At 40.8% G+C, this 18,034-nt stretch overlaps 1 protein-coding gene across 6 annotated transcripts in view; it reads right to left on the bottom strand.

Moving 5' to 3' along the window:
* ANO10 (anoctamin 10) overlaps nucleotides 1-18,034 on the bottom strand; it is a 255,784-nt gene that overhangs the window by 164,312 nt on the left and 73,438 nt on the right. For all 6 annotated transcript variants that reach the window (XR_006264391.1, XM_043442100.1, XM_043442099.1 and 3 more), the window contains 5 exons: nucleotides 17,610-17,729; nucleotides 14,719-15,288; nucleotides 12,764-12,819; nucleotides 9,704-9,778; nucleotides 7,693-7,875 (listed from right to left, as the gene is read on the bottom strand). Coding sequence is in view for 5 of the 6 variants with exons in the window: in XM_043442100.1 (XP_043298035.1) it covers nucleotides 7,693-7,875; nucleotides 9,704-9,778; nucleotides 12,764-12,819; nucleotides 14,719-15,288; nucleotides 17,610-17,729 (1,004 nt within the window). In the remaining variant the exon portion in view is untranslated. The remainder of the gene's footprint in view (nucleotides 1-7,692; nucleotides 7,876-9,703; nucleotides 9,779-12,763; nucleotides 12,820-14,718; nucleotides 15,289-17,609; nucleotides 17,730-18,034) is intronic.

The following is an 18,034-nucleotide window of genomic DNA, read 5'->3' as shown; positions in this document are numbered from 1 at the left end:
CATACCAGAGGGAGGAGAATGTGGCTGCAGATCTTTGAAAGTCTTATCCAAAGGGAAAGCATTATCTGGCCTGGCTCTAGAAGACTCCACTCAAAAGAATTCTCCCTATTTAACCTCATTGAGTCTTTGGGTGCTAAAGGTTCCTCCCCCACAGATGTTAATTGAATGTTTTAACATCAGACTTGACCTGCATACAGATTTCTCAGGAGGCAGGTCAGGTGGTCTGGTATTCCCATCTCTTGAAGAATTTTCCACAGTTTGTTGTGACCCACACAGTCAAAGGCTTTGGCATAGTCAATAAAGCAGAAGTAGATGTTTTTCTGGAACTCTCTTACTTTTTCGATGATCCAGTGGGTGTTGGCAATTTGGTCTCTGGTTCCTCTGCCTTTTCTAAATCCAGCTTGAACATCTGGAAGTTCTCGGTTCACATATTGTTGAAGCCTGGCTTGGAGAATTTTGAGTATTACTTTACTAGTGTGTGAGATGAGTGCAATTGTGCAGTAGTTTGAGCATTCTTTGGCATTGCCTTTCTTTGGGATTGGAATGGAAACTGACCTTTTCCAGTCCTGTGGCCACTGCTGAGTTTTCCAAATTTGCTGACATATTGAGTGCAGCACTTTCACAGCGTCATCTTTCAGGATTTGAAATAGCTCAACTGGAATTCCATCACCTCCACTAGCTGTGTTTGTAGTGATGCTTTCTAAGGTCCACTTGACTTGACATTCCAGGATGTCTGGCTCGAGGTCAGTGATGACACCAGCGTGATTATCTGGGTCATGAAGATCATTTTTGTATAGTTCTTCTGTGTATTCTCCCTGGAGAAGGAAATGGCAACCCATTCCAGTATTCTTGCCTGGAGAATCCCATGAATGGAGGAGCCTGGTGGGCTACAGTCCCTGGGGTCACAAAGAGTCAGACACGACTGAGCGACTTAACTTTAACTTTTCTGTGTATTCCTGCCACCTCTTCTTAATATCTTCTGCTTCTGTTAGGTCCATACCATTTCTGTCCTTTATTGAGCCCATCTTTGCATGAAATGTTCCCTTGGTATCTCTAATTTTCTTGAAGAGATCTCTAGTCTTTCCCATTTTATTGTTTTCCTCTATTTCTTTGCACTGATCACTGAAGAAGGCTTTCTTATCTCTCCTTGCTATTCTGGAACTCTGCATTCAAATGGGTATATCCTTCCTTTTCTCCTTTGTTTTTTGCTTCTCTTCTTCTCACAGCTAATTGTAAGGGCTCCTCAGACAGCCATTTTGCTTTTTTGCATTTCTTTTTCTTGGGGATGGTCTTGATCCCTGTCTCCTGTACAATGTCATGAACCTCCGTCCATAGTTCATCAGGTACTCTATCAGATCTAGTCCCTTAAATCTATTTCTCACTTCCACTGTATAATCGTAAGGGATTTGATTTAGGTCATACCTGAAATGGTCTAGTGGTTTTTCCCTACTTTCTTCAATTTAAGTCTGAATTTGGCAATATGCAGTTCATGATCTGAGCCACAGTCAGCTTCCAGTCTTGTTTCTGCTGACTGTATAGAGCTTCTCCATCTTTGGTTGCAAAGAATATAATCAATCTGATTTCGGTATTGGACATCTGGTGATGTCCACATGTACAGTCTTCTCTTAAGTTGTTGGAAGAGGGTCTTTGCTATGACCAGTGCGTTCTCTTGTGAAAACTCTATGAGCCTTTGCCCTGCTTCATTCTGACTCCAAGGCCAAATTTGCCTGTTACTCCAGGTGTTTCTTGACTTCCTACTTTTGCATTCCAGTCCCCTATAATGAAAAGGACATTTTTTGGGGTGTTAGTTCTAAAAGGTCTTGTAGGTCTACATAGAACCGTTCAGCTTCAGCTTCTTCAGCATTACTGGTCAGAGCATAGACTTGGATTACCGTGATACTGAATGGTTTGCCTTGGAAATGAACAGAGACCATTCTGTCATTTTTGAGACTGCATTCAAGTACTGCATTTCAGCCTCTCTTGTTGACTATGAGGCTACTCCATAGCCTCCATTTCTTCTAAGGGATTCTTGTGAGAGGTGAGTGATCTTTAATAACTGGAAAAAGGCACCTGCATTGAAGTGGGATGCCTGGGCACTGGTGACTCTGACTTGTCACCTGAGCAACATCACCGCTCCTCCTCAGGACCCAGAGGCCTGCTGCTCACACAGTTACCCCGGAGGGGTCAAGCAGTGCTCTACATGGTGCAGTGGCGGGGTGAAGGAGCCATCCACGCCAGCTTCCAGCCTTCTCACTCTCAAGATCATTCAGTGCACATGCAAAAATGACAGTTTCAGTTTAAGAAAAACACTCACTGCAGTATTTTAAAGCAACATGAAACGATCATTATAAATTCATAATTTTAAGTATTATTACTGTATTTCACAATCAGTCTTTCACCAAGATATGCATGCCAGGTTCAGTGGATGAGAGCTTTAGTAGAAGTCAGATTCTACTTCTAGTCAGTCTCTTTGTTTTCTATTTTACTAAAATACAAAATACCCAAACAAAATTACTGGGGAATTACAGAGTACTGGGGATAGCAGGAAGTGCTTCTTCCAGATGCTCTGGATATTTGGATGAAGAATGAACCCAGGGATTTTGAGTGAGTTTCACTGACTGTCTGCAAGCCTTGCCAAAGAGTAATGCCAACCGCATGCGTTTTGGGAGCTGGCAGGTTGACACTCAGCTGGGGATTTAGTGGTGAACAGTTTCTAAACAACTCTTTGGTTTCATTTGGCTCTAGAAAGAATTTCCTTATGTTCTGTTGCAGCATTCAAATGTGGTTTTTAAATACATCCAGCAATATAGCATCGATTTATTTCTCTGAAGAGTGAAGAAATCAAGGGTTGGGAAAGAGTGAAAATCTTAGCAACCAAGCCATTGTTACCGCAATTCATTCTTAAGAAATCCTGATAGCCTATGCTTGGCTTTCAAAATTGCGTTGCCTCAGCCTGTAAATAAAAGGTCAAGTCTCTGCAGAGATGTCGATGACAGTTTCTTTCTGATGCACCACAGGGCAGCCTCCAGAAGTCACATAAACATCATCTGGCCTTTCTAGCATCCAGAACCCAGGGAGCCCCTTCCCCACAGAACAGCACACCTCACATTCCACATTTCCATATCACAACAGGATTTGCAGTGGTAGTATTTACATGGTAACACCATCAGTACTTTGACACTTCTGAGTACTTTTGGTTCAGTCAATTCAGCAGACCAGGGAGATAATCTTTCAGCAAGAAGCCAAAAAAAAAACAAAAAAAACCCCCAAATCTAACAAAGTAAACAATCACATGTTAAAAAAATACACTAACCAAGATACACGCTACTCTATCAGCTGCAAGTCACCAAAAGAACAACTTACTAAGATGATTCTGAGGACCTATTCACAAACTTTAAGAACAAAGCAATTATTTATAATGCTATGGTATATCTGTGACATAGTAATTTTACATATCTAATTTATTACATATATGAAAACCAAGTTTCAGGTTTCAGGGGATCCATCCCACCAGCCCCTCACACTGCCCCTGGAGAAACATCGCGTCTCAGAGTTTCCCGCCCAGAGTACGTGAGAAGGAAAGAAAGTACAGGATGAAGGCAGCAGGCAGCAGGGGCTGAGCCGCTCTTTTCCTGAAGCTGTCCTTTATGCGACATTGAACTGAGTGCCTGTGAATGCCAGGCCGTCTGTTAGCAACAGAGTTTCCACGATAAGTAACATGGAGACCCTATCCCAGTGACTGAGAAAGGACAACTGCTAGCAAATGGCACAAATCCTAAAAAATATTAGCATATTCAACATCACAATGTAGAATACTGAGCAAGTGAAGTTAATCACTTAAATGCAAACGTAGTGGTCCATTAAGAAACTTATGAAAATACTAATTGAAGGAGGTAAGATGATTGCAACAGAAGCCAAAAAAAATGCTTTTTTGATAAAATTCAACATCATTCACGATAAAAATTCTTCTCAAATAGGAAAGAGAAAAAACTTCTCAAACTGATTAAGTTACTACCAAAAATATGGAACAAACATAATACTCAATGGTCAGGGAAAAAAAAAAAATCAGGAACAAGATAAAGATTCCTGTTTATGTCCAAATTGTATTGAACATATTAGTGAGTCAAACAATAAAAAGTTTAAGGACTGAAGGAAGAAAGAAAATAGCCATTAGTGAAGGGGGGAGGGTTAAGAGTTTGGAATCAGCAGACACAAACCATGATATTATATATATAATATATTATTGTATTATAAATATATTATAAATTATGATATATGTAATATTAATATATAATTGTATATAATTATTATATTATATATATTATATTATATATATTATAACAAGGTCCAAGTAAATGTGCACAGGGAACTATATTCAATATTCTGTAATAAACCATGTTAGATAAATCATGTATATATATATATTCCTTTTCATATATATATATACATATATATATATACACTTGCCCCCTGAAAAACCTGTATGCAGGTCAAGAAGCAACAATTTGGAACGGATATGGAACAACAGACTGCTTCACAACTGGGAAAGGAGTATACTGTCAGCCTGCTTATTTAATTTCAATGCAGAGTACATCACACAGAATTCCAGGCTGGATGAAGCACAAGCTGGAATCAAGATTGCCGGGAGAAATATCAACAACCTCAGATATGCAGATGATACCACTCTAATGGCAGAAACTGAAAAGAACTAAAGATCCTCTTGACGAAGGTGAAAGATGGGAGTGAAAAAGCTGAATTAAAACTTAACATTCAAAAAATTAAGATCATGGCATCCGGTCCCATCACATCATGGCAAATAGATGAGGAAACAATGAAAACTGTGACAGACTATCTTCTTGGGCTCCAAAATCACTGCAGACAGTGACTGCAGCCATGAAATTAAAAGATACTTGCTCCTTGGAAGAAAAGCTATGACAAATACAGACAGCATATTAAAAAGCAGCAACATCAGTTTGCCAACAAGGTCCATATAGTCAAAGCTATGATTTTTCCAATAGTCATGTATGGATGTGAGAGTTGGACTATAAAGAAGGCTGAGCACCAAAGAACAGATGTTTTCAAACTGTGGTACTGGAGCTGACTCTTGAGAGTCCTTTGGACAGCAAAGGGGTCAAACCAGTCAATTCTAAAGGAAACCAACCCTGAATATTCATTGGAAGGGCTGATGCTTAAGCTGAAACTTCAATACTTTGGCCACTTGTTGTGAAAAGCTGACTGGTTGGAAAAGTCTTTGATGCTGGGAAAGACTGAGGGCAGGAGGAGAAGGGGACGACAGAGAACGAAATGGTTGGATGGCATCACCGAATCAACGAACATGCATTTGAGCAAACTCTGGCAGATAATGAAGGACAGGGAAGCCTGGCGTGCTGTAGTTTATGGAGTCGCAAAGAGTCAGACACAACTTAGCAACTAAACAACGACAACAAAATAATTGAATTACTTTGATGTACAGCAGAGATTAACACTATAAATCAACCACACTTAATAAAATTAAAATTGAAAAAGAAAATATCAGGGGACATATGTATACCTATGACTGATTCATGTTGATGTTCGGCAGAAACCAACAAAGTACTGTAAAGCAATTATTCTTTGATTAAAAATTAATAAATTTAAAATTAAAAAAGAAAATGTCCATTTTTTATTTGTAGCTGAAATAACTGTCTACATACAAAAATCCAATACAATTTTTAAAAGTTGGAAATAATAGGAGAATTCTGCAAAGTTTCTGGATAAAAGATATAAAAAACAATGAGCATTCCTATACGCCAGCAACAAACAGTTAGAAATTATTTTTAAAGAACTACCATTTAGGGGGAGGGGTAAAAAAAAAAAAAAAGAACTACCATTTGTAGGGAATGGGAGAGTCTCAGTATCTATCACAGATGACCTAGTCAATGCAAAGTGCAAAAGAACCTAAGCAAAAAAGAACCTTTCCAAACTGTCTGTCACTGGGTCAGTCATGTGATCTAACAAGGCAGCGCTACACATGGAGCAACCCACCCCCCATGCTAATGGAGGTCCACCTCCAAAACTGCTGAACCTGAATCTCTGGGGGAAACAACGGGACAAACTGGCTTCACAAAATTCATGCTCTGAAAAACAAAAAGGTCGGGGGGATTACTGTAGATCTGCAGTTTTCAAACTTTCAGGTCTCCAAAGCCCTAAGCTCTTTAAAAGCACTGATGATATTACAGACTTTTTGTTCCTAAAAGCTATTATACGTAGCATTATTTACTGTGTTAGAAATTAAAAAGCCGAACTGAAAAAATATTTCTCATTGACTCATTTCAATAATAAAAAGCATATTAACATAAATAAAATATTGTTTGAAAAATAATTACATTTTCCAAAATGAAAAATGTTGAGTGTGGAGGGTGGTGCTCACTTACATCTTTGGCACACATTTTTGATGCCTAGCTCGTGAGAAGGCAGCTCGTTTGCTGTGTGTCAATACAGCATTCTGGTTGGAATACTCACCATGAAAACAGCCTCACACAGCTATGCGGTTGGATACGAACCGCCCCCAGGAGTGAGAGAGCAGTGCACAGTGAGATCTGAGGGGCTACACAGCCTTGGCCCTGTTACTGGAAGACCTGGGTCAGGAGACCCCAGTGGATGACCTCTGGTGGAGACATTATGGAGAATTTCTTTTTCCTTATACTCTGTCTCACATTTTCCAAGCTTTCTACAGTGAGTAAGCAAGAATTAACTCTTTGGAATAATGTTTTAGTCTCAAACTCCTTTTTCCCAAAGCTTGGCAACACTGTTTTAGATTCACATGTAGCACTCAGGATGACTTTACAGAAAATACAATTCTAAGCTCACTGGCTTCAGTGAGGAACCAATGTACCTGGGGATAAGGATGAGTGCATAGCAAACAACAATCTAGAACAAATGCATCCCCAAAGCACAACCCCATTTCCAAATAAATGGAGAGAGTTAAAACAGCAATATCTGACGTCGATCTTGTGAAGAGAGTGAAGGAGGAACTTGTAGGAGATGAGGCGGGAAGAATGGTCAGATAACGCAGGACCCTGCAAGCAAGTTAAGACACTAAGGATAGACACTGTTGAACCCCAGCGTTCACTCAGAGCCCACTGCCTGGAGGGGGTGGGGCAAGCAAGTTAAGTTACTAAGGAGAGAGACACTTAAACCCAGCGTTCACTCATAGATCCACCGCCTGGGAGGGAAATTAGTACACTGCTTCCTTCACTTCACATCCGAGAGCCCATACTGAGTAACAGAAAGACTCTGAATAGAAAAGTCTTGAATCTTATTTCTTTAGGCACCAAGTGATTAACAACACAGAGCTTTATCTACTTATTATCAACATGAGAAAAGTGGCCTTCCACCGTTAGCAATGGGCTTCCATTTTTTGAGTACAAAGCGTCCAGAGCACAGAATGGCTCCACGGCTGTCTTGCCTCTCCCCTGCTCTGCCATCTTGGAAACATCCCCGCCACCCTCAGCACAGCAGTCTCACAATTCATGGGACTCATCCTTTGGATGTTAGGCATAAACTTCAGGTTCAAGACAGCAGCATCTTGACACACTCTTCCATCTTTTTAACTGTGAAGTACTTCATGGTAAGGAAACTGGCTGGAATACAGTCTGGACATGACTGCTATTATTCACTTTCAATGTTTAATTCAGCAATATCCAAACTTACCAAGTAAGTTCCCATTTCCTTTTCCAGAACGACCTGTTCATATAATGTAGCATCGATGTCTGCCTTTAAAGCTTCCACCTTCTTCTTCACCCGCACATGGTGCTTCTTTTGGAGCCAATAAGGAAGAAGAGATTCCACAATTTGGTTAAGGATCTGGGAGGTAATCAGGAGAGTAGCCAAGCTCTAAAGAGAAGCACATAAATGATATTTGGCAATGTGGCTTAACAAAACCAAAGCATGTGTACAATTATGCAGTAAAAAAAAAAAAAAAGGAATCGTAACAAATAATGTATTAGTATGTTATAAAAACTAGTATCAGAAAAGCTAGGTATAAAAAAAAATAAAGAAGAGCTAAGTGTTAGAATGATGTTTCTAATTTACTGTTTCTTCACAAGACAGACAGACTAAAATAAAAAAAGAGTATAATACAAATAAGATTATAATAGAAAACTGGTTATGAGTTGGGAGGACAACAAATTAAATTGAAATTGTGTTTTTTACAATCTCATGTGAGTTGAAATGATGTTCTCTCCCTTTGAAAGTTTAGTCAGAACTTACTACAAAATTAATATATCCTCCCTCACTGTAGAAAAACTTAAAAAAAAAGTCAGCCTTACTGCACAACCATGTCAGAACCACTGCTAACATCTTACTTAAGTATTTCTTCCTAATCATATGTAAAAACAAAAGTAGAACACCTGTATGTATACAGCTTTGCAGATTCCTTTTCTCACTATCCTGTGAGCACTTTCCCTTGTCATGAGTAATTCTTTGTTACCAGCCCACGCACTGTGGTTGAATCTAAGTACCATTTCCAACTCCCATTGTTACAAGTGCTGCTCCTCACCTACGTGCATGAATCTTCATCCCACTTTTGGTGATTTACTAGGAATGGAATAAGGTTCTTAGGAAAGTCACTCAAGTGGTTTCCAGAGGTATTGGGTCAATTTCCATTCTTTCCAGGTAGGCTGAATCAGTGTTTCCATCACAAACCACCTTTGCTGATATTAAAATTCTTTGTTTCAAAGAGTTCTTTCCTGCCCCTCATCCCCTGTTAAATAAAGGAGACTCTCAAAAGTATAAGAAATAAGGGGTCATATCTCACTAATACACTAATGGTAGGACTGGAGAAGGTATGTATGTTTAACCTATTGATTCCAAATGCATTATTTTCAAAAATAATTTGTAAAAGTAGCATTATATTTAGTATAGTTACTAGGAACACAGTATTTTACTTTTATGTCAGCTTTTAGAACTGTAACTACAAAATCTTTTTAAATTTCTCTGTTATACACATTTTTAAATTTCTTGAAAAATGATCCCAAGCTCTCATATAAAGATTAAGAAACCTAAACTTTGAGACACTAACAATCACAGTATATCAAAACCAGAAAACCAGTATATCAAAACCAGCTCTTACTGGTGGGTGGCTCAAGTATTAAAAAAAAAAAAAAAAAAGAGAGAGAGAATTTAGAAAGCAATAATTTATACTTCATTTATTATTCACTATGATTATGAGATCCAGAAATGGTAACACAACAAAATATATGTCAGACTTTCATAAATACCTTAGAAATGATACAACACTGCATAGCATCTGCTGGTCTGCAAAGTTTAACAACTTACTAGTTTAAAAATGAAATGTGGAAGACCTACTTAAGGTTATACCAATCACCCCCACCCTGAGACACACACAGAAGTTCAATTGATGAATTCACTTTTTTGCTGTTAAAATTGCTTTTACAAGTTTTGGTATGAATTATATATTTGATTTTAGTGCCCTAAATGATTAATTTTGCACTTTGGTTAGCTTCAACTAATTTCTTTCCAATTGAGCACAATACATACTGCAATTGCTAATTTTTTTTTTTTTTTTTTAGGACTGAGCTTAGAAATACACAAAATTTAATAATCTTGTCAAGATAATAAGGGGAAGACCATTACATTACTATACTATAGGAAACCACCTTGCAAATCAAAAAAATTGATACCTTCTGTTTTTCACACTCACCTGACGCAAAAGCTTCATATCCCTCAGGACAAAGGCAATGTAGAAAAGTGAGGCAAAGCAATTCAGAAAGTTGAACTGCCAAAAAAAAAAAAAAAAGAAAAGAGAGAGCAAGCAATATTTAATATTGCGTCACTGAACTTTATTACAATTTGTGGAGCCCTATACCAAGGCCACAGATGCAGCACCCCATACCAAGGTCATCTCTGGAACTGAGCAAGCCCCATAGCAACCACGGCCATGAGCCTTCCCGATCTAAATTGGCCAGCTCCCTAACCCCATATTAGGTAAAAATACCCACCCTAACTAATCACTTAATGCCACCCTTCTAGCAGGTATTTTCTTTGTCTTGAGGCTGTAAAGACTGGCTACCAACCCAGGAAAACCATCTGCTCTCCCTTAAGCCGACGCACTGTTCCTGCTCTAATAAACTCTATTTTCCTCTCATTCTGCCTCTTGTTTGGAAATTCTTTTCCCAACACATACAGGCCACGACACAACTGTAAATATCACATTTAAAGATGTCATGAGGGACTTTGGTCCCAACAAGATGGCAAAGACTTGTTTCTCCTACGCCCCCCATCAGGAAGCACACCTACGAACTCCAGAAATATCGCGAGACGTGACCAAAGCGGAACTCGGAAAGGTGCTGAGCGGACTACACAGCATCAGCACATCTTACGTCCCTACTACTTTCTTATAAAAGAGAGAGTTCAGTGTCTCCCACCTCCAACCTCGTAATCTGGGCAGCCCAGGGAGGCACAGTCCCTGCCCACCCTGCTTAGAATAGGAGTCCTACCACAGGCAAGCCCAGCGTCGCTAACAATGAGCTGCCAGGGGATGTGCTCTCCTTCCTCTCTGCCCTGCTGGGCCTGCCACTCCCCGCCCCACAGACAAGATACCTGGATGGAGGGGTCAGGACCCAGTAAAAAGGGACCCAACCCAACAAGCAGCCCAGCCCTGGAAGCCTCTCTGTGCCCCAGGAATCTGAGACCCCCCCCCCCCAACTCTCCCAGAGACACACCTAGGAAGCCGGGTGGCAAGAGCAAGAGAGACGAGCCACAGCAGCCAGCCGGGTAGCATCTTTGTCGCCATGGGCCTGAGACTGCCCTGCCCAGACACCTGGTCCGGGGGTCGGGGGTGTAGAAGTGGGGGTGGGGATCCCACCATAACAACTGCCATTTCCCTTTTTTTTTTTTTTGGTGGCGCCATGCGGGTGTGTGGGATCTTGGTTCCCTGAACAGGGATGGAACCCATGCCCCCTGCCCTGTAAGCATGGAGTCTTACCCACGGGACCACCAGGGAAGTCCCCAACAGGTGCCATTTCTTCCACTAGTTCACCTGCTCAAGAACCTGCAACTACCTCCGGGACACGCAAGATTCCTTCCTGTCCCCCAGCCCCACGCTGGCTACTTCTGGCTTTCCAACGCTGCTTTCTGAGACAGAAGACTGCTGTGTGCAGTGTGAGCACTTCATTAGCCACGGAAGGGGGAGTCGTTGGAGAGAGTGGGCAGTGACATAATGTGGGGCAGGGGTAGGGATGGGGGTGCTAAGTTACAGTAGAAGTAGAATAGCAAAAGCTCGGAAGGCCGAGAAACACCTTCCCCACAAGATTAAACAGGGAGAGTCGGGACTTTTCTGAAGGTCCAGTGGTTAAGACTCCACACTGCCAATGCAGGGGGGTAAGTTTGATCCCTTGTCAGGAAACAGGAAACCAAGATCCCACATGGAGAGTGGCATGGACCCAAAAAAAAAAAAATTTTTTTTTAAATAAATTAAAAGGGAAGAGAGAGACCTAACACACATAGGAGAGGATGAGCAGACTCTCAGGAGTGAGTCTTTTTATAAGATAGTCACCTGTCACTGTATCTAGCACCAACAGAGAGTAACCTGGTTTTACAAATGGCTAAATTCTTTAAGACAAATGGGGTGTTTTACCTCTAAGGGCAAGAGCTCTGTTTTGTGATCTTTTTCAAAGAATCTTTTAATGCATCACACATTCCCCTGTTCACATTCTCACACAGACAATACAGAATGTTAACATCCTTGCTGAGTCAGCACCAACATTTTGAATTATTTTACAGGGCTAGAATGAGGCCCTCAGAGCCTTTTTAGATACAGATGGCTGCTTGCCCCTTTTCTAATGTCCAAATTGCTAAAGCTGCTGAAGTCTCATTACTTATTTATGAGAGGTTTTCTATTTCCTTCCCTACTCTTGCTTCTATAAATGTACCTACTTGCAGAAACCTAATCACCTTCCTAATGATGGCTTCTGAGCCTTTAAGGATGGAAAAAACCGATAAATAAGCTTCTCAGAATGACTTCTGGAGCTGGAACAAAGGCTCTTTCTAAGCGAGGGCCTGGATTCCTCTCTCGGGAGTAAAGTACACGGACTGTGTTAAATCAATTCCAGTGCAGAACTGCAGAGTTCAGAGGACTCTCTATGCACCTTTCTTGATTCTCAGCTCTGTTACAGATGGCTGAGGTAATCTCCTGATACACAAGGTGCTTTCAAGCCACCTCTTTCTTATTTCTAATAATGGTGGGAAGAGGCATAATTGTGAGCTTTTATATAAGCAGCAAGCAGGTTACACAGTACTTACCCTCCATCCCTTTCCTCCTGCCCTTCAAAACATGCTAGAAACCTCTTGGACTTTGGAAATTCCTTAGACAAAATTTTAAAAAATAATAATTTAGCACTCTATCACTAAATGGTAGGTGGGTAACTGGAAAGATTGGTGAATAATGAAACATTCAAACCTGAGTCACCAAAAGGAAAATAACAGAAACATGTCTATAGTGTTTCAAACAACTGGAAATTAGCTATAATACTAATTTTTATATTTAAAGTCTTATATCATGGACACATTTGTAATAAGACTGCTGAGTGTGTATGTAAATATACTTATTAATCAATCCTTGCCTTTATGGACAAAGTATGTTAACTACTATTTCCTGATATTTTAAATTACAATCAAGTCTTCATATTTATAGTTCTAAATGTTAAACAGTATACACTAGTTTCATAATTACAATGGATCTGTATATAAAAGTTCTACTTACCACTAACACTTTCAGAATTAGGTGATTCTGGTAGGCAGATTCCAATCTGTGATTCTCTAAAATATTAAAAGGGAGAAGTAATGTCTCTCAGATAAGAAAGTAGAACGGGAGTTGTCATGAGGTGAGGTGAAGCCTGTGCTGAGGGCAGCCATGTCCAACCACAGAGCCTCAGTCAGTAACCGCGCTAGACAGTCAATCACGGCTACTGCTTCCCACCAAGAACATCAAACAACAAATAAACTAAAGACACATTTTTCGAGGTCCTGAAATAGCACTGTGGTCTGAAATTATTTTTTAAAATATTAATGCAACGAAGAAATGATCCCACACACAGCCACCAGAAAAGACTGTGTGAGCAGTAATAGTAAAATTGAGAGCAACCTCTGAAGAGTAGTAGGGCAAGAAATCAAATTTACAAGGATTAATTTAAAAGGAAACTCAAGTTTCCATCCTCAGAAAAAGAGACACTGTGCGGGTCCCAAGTTGTTGTTATTGTTTAGATGTGTCTGACTCTTTGCAACTCCACGGACTGTAGCCTGCCAGGCTCCTCTGTCCATGGGATTCTCCAGGCAAGAATACTGGAGTGGGTTGCCATTTCCTTCTCCAAGGAATCTTCCAGACCCAGGGCACAAACCTGCATCTCCAGCATTGGCAGGCTGATTCTTTACTGCTGAGACACCACAGCAGGGCAAAAGGACAAAAGAGGCAGATTCTGAACAGAAGTATCACCTTGCACAGAGAGGTAATGTTAGGCTGACCTGGATTTGAACCTAAACTCAGTCAGTCAGTCACTGTGTGACCTTGGGCAAGTTACTTAACCTCCTGACACTCAGCCTCCTTGCCTACAAAACAGGCCTGACGCTACCCTTCTCCCAGGGTTACTGTCAGGATTAGAAATACTACAAAAACCACAGCTCAGCTTAAGGAAAGCACTCGGCAAATAGTAGCTGGCAACTATGCTCCAATAAAAGTTTTTTAAAAAAATCTCATGAGAACAAAAAGAAATAAACGGTGTGTGTTAGTCACTCAGTCGTGTCCAACTCTTTGAGACCCTATGGACTGTAGCCCGCCAGGCTCCTCTGTCTGTGCGATTTCCCCAGGCAAGAATACTGGAGTGGGTTGCCGTTTCCTTCTCCAGGGGATCTTCCTGACCCAGGGATCAAACCCAGGTCTCCCGCGTTGCAGGAAGATTCTTTGCAGGCAGATTCTTTACCGTCTGAGACACCAGAGAAGTCCCAAATAAATAGTGTCTGTTGTTATATAACTAATATAAAGAATTTAAAATATCTGTATGGTCCAGAAGTTCAGGCCTAGACTTCTTCCTAGGGGTTAATATATTAATAGCTTATTTATTTGTTTGACTGAATAAATTAATTAAAGAGAAAACTGCCTATCAAGACCCTTTTTAAACTATAACCAAGTTCATCTTTTACCACACAGACAGACAAGAACAGCCTCCTTCACTGAGTTCAATGGCAGGCCTGTGCCCCACACAATTACACAAGTGGTTTTCAGATCCTAGACACAGAATATGGTGATGATTCAGTCAATCTTATCCCTAGCATAAAACATAATATAGTATGAGAAGCACAGGTTGGATAAGCCTGGCTCTGCCATTTGCTGTCTGAACCTTGATAATACTCAGTATCTTTCTCCACAAAATTGTGAAATAACTTCTATTTCATGGTGCCCTGAGGAGGGGAAAATGAGGAACTATGGATAAAGTGCTTAGCAGGGCACCTAGAACACAGTAACTAACAATACATCAGAGCTGTGAGCACCGTGACCTGGAGATCATGGGAGTTCCCAGAGCCCGTGAACTTCTCCTTATGTCTCTACAACGAGCCCAGAGCAACATCTATCTGCTTTGCCAGGTAGTGGTTCTAAGAATCCTATGATAGAAGCAATGTTTCTTATAGGCAGATAAGACATAAATACAAAGTGTCAAGTCTTACCCCATGAGGTTAAAAACTCAGCAGCGTATCGATAGAGGCGGTTCATGATCTCGATCACAATGGCATAGATGACGCTGGGCACATACAACAAGATGCTGGTCCACTCGGACCCGCTGTCCTCATGCAGACCCAAGGCCCAGGCCTCCATGTCGAAGTAAATCATCATGACAAACAGAGAGAAATACAGACAGAGGCACACGAAGGGCAGGGAGACCAGGTAAATGCGCAGCTGTCTCTTGTAGCTGGGGTAGAGCGGCTCCTCCCGGCCAGTGACTGCATTGATACCCAGGACTCCGTGATACCCTGGCCGGGGCTCCTCGAACTTCCTCTTCATGACCAGGGTACCCCACCGGTAGGTCATGCTGGCACAGCCTCGCTTCCACACTTCCAAGATCACCGTGGACCAGATCAGGTTGAACGAGGCGAAGATCACATACTTGTCATAGTCTTCCCATGCAAACAAGTAGTAAGGTAACCCAATGATAGCCATGGGGATTAAGGCAAACGTGAAATACTCCAGAAAGCCAAAATAAAGAGCGATGGTTTCTCCAAAGTAGCCACGAATTCTGTCTACAATCAAAGCGGGAAAAAAGAGACCATTAGCACAGACTGTCGAAGAATTTTTTTTTAATCATTTCAAGTAAGCATATTCACTTTAGTTAAGTGGGGATCATTTAACAACCTTATTTCCCAATCAGTGGGTAATAGTAAATTCATCCTCCGTCAAGTACAAAGGTCCCACTTGTCTGCAGAGCAAGCCTGACACCTCCCTGGGCTTCGGGCTCAGGCCATAGCTCCTGGGGCTGCTCTGTCAGGCATCCTGGGTCTGCTTCTCTTTACCTCCTCACTGATGGATGCCCTCTTCACAAGGAAAAACTCACCTTGGGCTCATCCCAAATCTCCAAGTTGCCTAGTTGAAATTCAGCCATGGCCAATGAACCATCTTTTTATTTTTTTAATGGCCATACCTCTCGGAATGCGGAACTTCCCCAACCAGGGATGGAACCCACGGCCCCTGCAGTGGATGCACAGTCTTAACCACCAGACCACCAGGAAGTCTCACAGCCAATGAACCATCTTAATTTGGGGGGTTATTTTATGGTCCCCATTTTTCTCACACTTTAATACTTTAGAGTAATAGAGGTTATTTTCAAAGAAGACTCCCCATCCATAGTATCCTGCTCCCCTCCGCTACCCAAAGCTATATATTTTCATCAATGTGTCATGGCAAACTTTTCAATACCCTGAAGAAAAATTCTTCAAAAGCACGAACAATATTCTACATGTTAACTTCTAGAACAGCCATGGAACACATTTATCTAAACGTTCATACACCCACTGGGCAGAAGAAGGGCCAAGCAATGTCACTGTTAACTGTCTGTGAACTTGACACAAGCTAACTAACACAAAAGAGGTCACAAACACTGTGTCCTTTGTCAGCCACATCTACATGGGTGAGTTCTTAGACTGCAAAAGCGCCCTGCATTGGGACCAGAGTGGGATGCAGGCGGTAAGGGAGGTGTAATAGTCAGAATTAGTATTCTTGGTTAATTACATGCAGTTTAAAAAAAAGAAAAACGCAGTGTTTTAAGATAATGTATCAGATCAGTCTATAGGGATGGTTCAGACTAAACAAAGACACTGTTTTCCCCTATCTTTAATTCTCCTATTAACTCAGGAGCATGTTAAAATTTAAAAAAAAAAAAACAAACAAACAGAGGGTATGATAAACTAACCTCAAATGAGAATCAGGTTAAAAGATACCCAAGCAATTAAAACAAACAAAAAAAAGACACTCATGGGCCTTGGCTCCAAATCAAACCGCCTCTCTCTTTTGATCTCAGGACAAGTTCAAGATCTTCCTGAGCCCCAGCTCTCCCAGAGGCCTCAAGACCACCACTAACCTGTGCTCAGCCTTCACCATCAACTCGCTTTTCCCCACTTGCTTTCTAAGATATAGCTACTGGAGACTGTTACTTACAAGACCTAGAAGTAATATTTAAATTTACAGCCACTTAAAGGCTAAACAAAGTGAAGAAACGTCGTATAAGTGAAACATAAAATGATTTTTACATCACCTGGAAGTATCAACATTCTTCCTTTCAAAGAATTCAAGTAAAAACTCAAAATGCAATTTTAAAATTGGACCCTAAAATGACTTTTTGCTCATTATGACAATATTATAATGACCGTTTTCAGAAATGGAAATTGGAAGGAAAGAAAATTTTAGAGGAATTCCCTTAAACAAAGAGAAAAAGGCAATCTTCTTTAAAGAAAAACTGACAGTAATACTTATAGTGAAAACTACCAGCTTAAATATAATCTTTACACTTAAAAAACATCACTAAACCACAAACCTTGAACATCCATATTGACATAAGTTTACACAGAATAATGTTCAACATCCACTGAATAAATTAATGGTTATTCTTCTAAGTGAGAGAGAAAATGGACAGATCCAGTAATGCACACCAAGATCCTTACGAATTATCTCAAAAGATGCTTAGGCCTCCTAGTCTGCTGCTAAGAATGAGCAGGGCTTGGCCCACTCCAAATAATTAGCTCTAAAGAAACAGCAACTTTCAAATATGAAATATTCATGGTCAAAGTGAATTCTTACAAACTATGTTCTACAACAAATCAGACACACGCTCAGGATGGCCACTCTGGACTGTCTGTGTCATTGGTGACATTTAATAAAAGTCTGTAATTCACTTCATCTAAAATGATATTAAGAATAAAATAGATCATGCAACCCACCTTATCCTCCTCACCACTTTTTTTGCCCACACAGCTGCTGAGTCCTGCCTATCACAGCATTAAATATCCACCCAAGAAGGACATCACCAACTGCTGTGTCCTCCTCTAAGAGAGCCGGCACTTACACGTACCTATGGGCTGGAACTTCAAGGTAAATCGAGTATACCAGGTGTCCTCAAGCTTCTTCAGGGCCTCATTGTCATGCAGTGGGAACACCTGAACCACAATGCCAGACGTGAGCAGCCTTCTCACTGCAGAAGGAAATTATGAGATGGGTTTGACATTTCTCATGACACACTTCCATCAAATGCTACCCAGACTCTCCAGGAAGAGAAAAGGGCTACATAAAGACCAGTACTGTCCTGCCTGCTCCCAAGGGATATTCTTCTGTTCTTCAGGATGTCAACATCTTTACTATTTCCTTTGACCATGAAAGCAATACAAGTTGATGTAAAATTTTCAATCTTACAGAAATGCACAGATTAGTACTGGAGAGGCCCCAGTATTCTCTCCCTCCCACAAAAAAATAACCACTCTAAACGCAATTAAGTGTATA

Source organism: Cervus canadensis, chromosome 22 (genome assembly GCF_019320065.1).
Source record: "Cervus canadensis isolate Bull #8, Minnesota chromosome 22, ASM1932006v1, whole genome shotgun sequence".
In the NCBI taxonomy this organism is placed as follows: Eukaryota; Metazoa; Chordata; class Mammalia; order Artiodactyla; family Cervidae; genus Cervus; species Cervus canadensis.
The sequence above is the reverse complement of the archived record's forward strand: the minus strand, read 5'-3'. Positions and strand labels throughout refer to the sequence as shown.